At 40.0% G+C, this 6,074-nt stretch overlaps 1 protein-coding gene and 1 pseudogene across 1 annotated transcript; both read right to left on the bottom strand.

The window, feature by feature from the left end:
- Nucleotides 1-364: 364 nt before the first annotated feature.
- Nucleotides 365-1,675, bottom strand: LOC113064576 (beta-1,3-galactosyltransferase 2-like; annotated as a pseudogene).
- A 2,629-nt stretch (nucleotides 1,676-4,304) lies between these two features.
- On the bottom strand, nucleotides 4,305-5,594 carry LOC113064633 (beta-1,3-galactosyltransferase 2-like). The gene has a single exon (XM_026235461.1). It carries the CDS (start codon nucleotides 5,592-5,594, stop codon nucleotides 4,515-4,517), a length of 1,080 nt encoding a protein of 359 aa, XP_026091246.1. The 3' UTR covers nucleotides 4,305-4,514.
- Nucleotides 5,595-6,074: the final 480 nt, after the last annotated feature.

Here is a 6,074-nt window from a genome sequence, read left to right as displayed (position 1 = left end):
CTGGACTGGAGTGATTTACATTCATAAGATGCATGATTAAAAGTGGAATATTCTTTGTATATTTATATAGATTTCTTAATTTGATTCCAATTATGATTTGATTGTGTTTTATTTTGGTTAATCTGTTTTGTTTTATAATGTACATTTTATAAAAGAAAGTATCTCTGCTGTAAATTATACTGATTTATTCAAACAGGTAACTGTCCTTTTGAAGTCTTACCAGCCATTTAATCAGAAGAACTGCTGTTTCTTTTCTTTCTTTCTTTTTTTTCAGGACCTGCTCATTAACTAATTTTTATTTATTCACTTTTCAATCTATCAAGCTTCACTTACCCAGGTGTTTTATGATGCATTTTTTTCATATTCAGTAATATTCAGTCGTTGTTTGTTTCAATTCATGTTCTTTTGTGGGTCTCTTTACATCCTTCCAGACATTCAGGGTGCTTTCACATTTGGTTCACTTGCCTGGTCCGAACCTGAGTTCGGTTGCTCCCCCCTCCCCCTGCCCCTGCTGGACTGTGTTCATATTATAATATTTGAGTCCGAACCGCGGTTCGCCTGCGTCATCAAGCCAGCAGCTGTTTATCCCGTTGCTTGGTAACAACAGCGCAGGAGAAGACGGCAAATGGACAACATTACTTTTTGCACTTTTATGTATTAAGTTTTGGAACTGTTCGTTTTGTTTATAAAACTTCAGTACATAACGGCGCTTCCATCTTTCTTATGACAGCGTTCACATCATCCAAACGAACCGAATTCTGACGGCAATCGAACCCGGGTGCGCACCAAAAGTGCTAGTGTGAAAGCACCCTCAATATCTGATGTGGGGATCCCACTGTCACTGAAATTATCCTGAGGAGATCTTCTCGCTTGTTTTCTCCCAGATAGACTCTAAAATGTGAAGGGTCTGGGAGAGATGAGGGTGCAAAGCCCAATCCTTTCAGACAAGTGCCCACATATGCATCTTCTATATCAAAGGCCATTACTTCCTTGGAAATTTCCACTATTTTTTCTGACAGGTCATTGGAGAAAACATACCCTGTTCCAAGCAGGTACGTGGGGTATTTCGGTTCAGGGTACAGTTCCTCTGACACGTACCATTTTGACCTTTTGTCTCTGACAACAGGCCGGTCCCACATCATATAGCCTGATAATGTGGGTGGGTGTGTTGGGTGCCAATAGCAGGCTCATCAGGTTATCCACATTTAAGTACATGTCAGTACCAATCGTCAGTTTGAAGTAGGAGTCCACAAAGTTGCTCTGCACTAAATCTCTGTGTTGACGGCTCTCTTCCTCCAGCTTCTGTTGAGCTTCAGGTCCTCCAGTCAAACCCACCAAGAACAGAGTCAGCACTGCTTTTCCCTGCACTGAGCTCTCATTCCCCCATGTGCTCCGGATGGCGTTACGAGCCTCTACCTGATGGGGCGCCACAGGGACCATAAAGACCAGGAACGGATCCCACTGACTACATTTATCTTGTTCATCCAGAATAAAATGATAGTTGCTTGGATGAGCCACATGATAATGTAGTGAAATGTGTTTGGTCACAGAGGGTACTGCAATGGCTTTCGTTTGTGTCAACATATTTAATAGGAGCTTATGTTATTTACAACATCATTAAAGGTTTCAAGGGACATAGCAAGCTTGACAGAAAATACAAAGTTGTAAAGGATGACCGACAATGAGAATGTCAATGTAAGCAAGATGAGACCACATATGTGTCCATGGAAAAAGAAGAAAAAAATATAAATAAATAATTAACTAATGAATGGCATATTTATTGTTGTGTACTTAAAGGTTTAGTTCACCCAGTAATCAAAATTATGTCATTAATTATGTCATTAACTCACCCTCATGTCGTTCCAAACCCGTAAGGCATCCGTTCATCTTTGGAACACAGTTTAAGATATTTTAGATTTAGTGCGAGAGTTCTCAGTCCCTCCATTGAAGCTGTGTGTACGGTATACTGTCCATGTCCAGAAAGGTAAGAAAAACATCATCAAAGTAGTCCATGTGACATCAGAGGGTCAGTTAGAATTTTTTGAAGCATCGAAAATACATTTTGGTTCAAAAATAGCAAAAACAACGACTTTATTCAGCATTGTCTTCTCTTCCGGGTCTGTTGTGAGAGAGAGTTCAAAACAAAGCAGTTTGTGATATCCGGTTCGCGAATGAATCATTCGATGTAACCAGATCTTTTTGAACCAGTTCACCAAATCGAACTGATTCGTTTGAAATGGTTCGTGTCTCCAATACACATTAATCCACAAATGACTTAAGCTGTTAACTTTTTTAATGTGGCTAACACTCCCTCTGAGTTCAAACAAACCAATATCCCAGAGTAATTAATTTACTCAAACAGTACACTGACTGAACTGCTGTGCAGAGAGAACTGAAGATGAACACCGAGCCGAGCCAGATAACAAACAATATAAGTGACTCGTTCACGAGTGAAGAACCGGTTGCATCGGTGTTCGGATCACCAGTAGTTCTTTCGGACAGTTCGATTCAATAAACCGGTTGAAGAAAACGGTTCACCAGTTCTTTTGCACTCTACGTAATGCCGTCATTGGCAATGATTGTCCTTCATTCAAGCCTTTGGTTTACCCGCGCTCATAACACTAGCACAGAATCAGTTCAGAATCAATCACCAAAAGAATCAGTTCGGTTCAGATGCTCTGTGTGTCAGTCTGCTTCAAGCTGAATCACACAACACATGCGCAGTATCATCAGCTCCTCGGTTCTCGAATCAAACACGTCTGACAGAAACGGTTCTTGACTCGTGAATGAGTCAAGTCTTTTGTTCAATATCTGGCTTTTTTTAACTTGGTCTATCCCATTTTGCATAAAACAGCCTACATTATGAGAGCACGACAATTGAGACCAGTGCATTTTTTAATAGAAATCTAGGGTTTTAGCCAAAGCAACTTACAAATGAGGAACATAATGAGCAGTTTGTCAAATCTCAGTGGCTTTTGTGCACCCTTGCATTCTTTACCAGCTAATGGTACCACAACAATTTTGCCCAGATGGCTGTTGTCTTCAGAAAGTGTTTAAAATTGCTATAAATGCAAGGGCGAGATCACGTTTAAGAATATGAAATATGAAAATCGAGCGCAGCGTCAGTTCAGTCAGGCCACGGAGGCAAGGCTGTGAACAGCTGATGCGGTCAGCTGTCAAATCGCTCCAATCACCACATCTCTCCTATTAGACACGGGACCTATATATACGTGGCACTACGGCTCGGTAAGTATGCTAAACGGCTCGCAACCCTCCCTCCCTCCCCATTATAAGCATGAGCACATTACTGCGCACCTTCTGGCTGTCGTCTTGTTTGTTTCAGATCACTAAGGCTTCCAAAAATCGTAGCTGGCATGGACCTCTTTGCGGAGAGACACCCATCTTCATAACCAGGCTACAGGATAGACGTACTACTGCCACATCTACATGATTATCACCGTTTACTTTAAAGACTTTATTAAAAGTCTTAATTATTATGTATTTCTAAATTCATGGTTCCGGGGGGTTAATGTTAAAGCTCTCGTATGTCAATTATTCTGGGAGTAAGAACCCCCATAAGGAAACATACCGCCAAAGATAAATTGCGTTCAATAAACTCAAGTAAACTTGCCAAAGTGGTTCCTGTCTGAACTAAATTTTACAGAAATGACTGTAAGGTAATAAACAAAAAACAAATATATATTTATACGTTTAAATAATATGTTTTTACTTTTTCAGTTTCAGTAGTTCCTTTTAGACTGGTGGTGAGGCACTTCTGAGTTAAAGTAAGTTTTCACTGAACATTGAACTTTCATCTTGGAAAATGTTTCCCCCAGCAATGCTTAGTGTAAATCAGTTCAAATAACCCAAGAAACAATACAAATGAAGAAAAAAAATGTAATGCATATAAACCAAATCTTTGTATATTGAAAATTAATAAATTGTTAAAAATGCTAGGTATATATGACACCAGTTGACCACCTGCCCCAAAAGACATTTATAAAAAATAACCTTTCGTTGTGAACACAGTTGAGCCTTCCAGTTATTACATGGAATTTACTTTTGTTAATTTACAGTATACACTTTCATGTTAACTAAAATGTTGTAAAATAGCATATGAAAGGTTGTACATATATGTTATTGTAATATTGCACAACCTTTAGCTTGTTTCAGACAGAAGGTATTTTTGTGTTCTACTGCGCTATTGTTGTTTTTCTGTGTAAGCATATTTTGATGACTTCTTCGAAATTTGCAACTCAAGCATGAGGGTTTATTTCCTGTTAAAAGAAGTTTATCTTTAAAAACAAGTCTCGAGACACTGCATGAGCGGCTCCTCAAACGATCCCTTCGTTCCATCAAAATAGTATCAACAGGTCCACATGCATATGTCATGGTCCCAGATTCAGCGGTCAGACGTTTAGAAAATGTTAATTTAATGAAGTCTTAAATAGACTTACCATGTTTCCTGTCTTTTAAAACAGAAATCTGTTTCTCCTTTTTGTTTGTTTGTGCTTTTATGTGGGCTTCTTTAGATCCTTCCAAATGTCTATTAGCTGCTGCGGGGATCCCAGGATTGTTGTAATAACTCTGAGAAAATCCTCTCGCTTGTATTGTCCCAGATAGGCTCTAAACTGTGAAGGGTCTGGAGGAGATGAGGGTGCAATGCCTAACTGTTTCAGACAAGCGCCCACATATGCGTCCTCAATGTTAAAGGCCTTTACTTTCTCGGAAGCCTCAACTATTTTTCCTGACAGGTCATTGGAGAAAACATATCCCATTCCCTGCAGGTACGTGGGGTATATCGGTTCAGGGTACAATTCCTCTGACACGTACCATTTTGAGTTTTTGTTCCTGACAACAGGCCGGTCCCACATCATATAGCCTGTAATGTAGTTCTCTCTGGGTGTGTTGGGTGCCAATAGCAGGCTCATCAGGTACTCCACATTTATGTACATGTCAGAATCAACCTTCATACTAAAATTAGCTTGAGCGCAACGAGTGGCCAACCAGTCCATGATCACCATTGTCTTTATGGTCAGGTTGAAGTAGGAGTCCACAAAGTTGCTCTGCACTAAATCTCTGTGTTGACGGCTCTCTTCCTCCAGCTTCTGTTGAGCTTCAGGTCCTCCAGTCAAACCCACCAAGAACAGAGTCAGCACTGCTTTTCCCTGCACTGAGCTCTCATTCCCCCATGTGCTCCGGATGGCGTTACGAGCCTCTACCTGATGGGGTGCCACAGGGACCATAAAGACCAGGAACGGATCCCACTGACTACATTTATCAGGTTCATCCAGAATAAAATGATAGTTGCTTGGGTGGGCCACATGATGATAGATAGGAATGTCTGTGGTTTGTGCAATAGTTGCTCTTCGTTGGATTTGTTGATTTGGCAAAAGTGAAAATAATAAATCCTTTTCAGTATGACCAACCAAAGTGCTGTTAATTACCTTATAATGAGTCCAATTCATGACTTTAGTCAACCAGGTTTGAGTGAACGTAGTTGTCTCAAAAGAGAAATCAGAGACATAAACAACCGCAGACAATAAAAATGATAATGTGAGCAGCAGAATAAATGTATTTTTAATGTGATGCATATATGGACTTTTGGCCAAACTGCAGAGAAAAAAAAGAGAAACAGATAAAAAATGAATCTCTCAGTGAAACCACTTTTTTTAATTGTTAAAATATAATTTATCACAAAGATATCCCATATCTTTAACTAGTCAGTAATGATACTAGTTTTCATTAACTGTTAAGTAGGCTAGTCCTACACCTGCTTCATTTCCACACGGACATTGATTAAATAGAGCTTTCAGTTCAGGAAGTCAGATATAAGCGCTTAGACGGATTCAGTGAGTTTATTCAGTGAAAGGTTAGTTTGTGATTCAAAGCAGTATGGAATTAGCCTTTCGCCGGCCCCTCCCCCAGAACGGCCATTGTCCAATCACACATCATAGCAACCGTTACTATGTGAGCAGCTCCGACAAATATTGACTCCAAGCAAGATGGTGAAGCGGTGCGCCCACGGCGTTTGTAAATCAGACACTAGATACCCCGAGAGATTGTCTGGAGGA

The sequence above is a fragment of the Carassius auratus genome, chromosome 47 (assembly GCF_003368295.1).
Source record: "Carassius auratus strain Wakin chromosome 47, ASM336829v1, whole genome shotgun sequence".
In the NCBI taxonomy this organism is placed as follows: Eukaryota; Metazoa; Chordata; class Actinopteri; order Cypriniformes; family Cyprinidae; genus Carassius; species Carassius auratus.
This window is presented reverse-complemented; position numbering and strand designations above follow the sequence as displayed.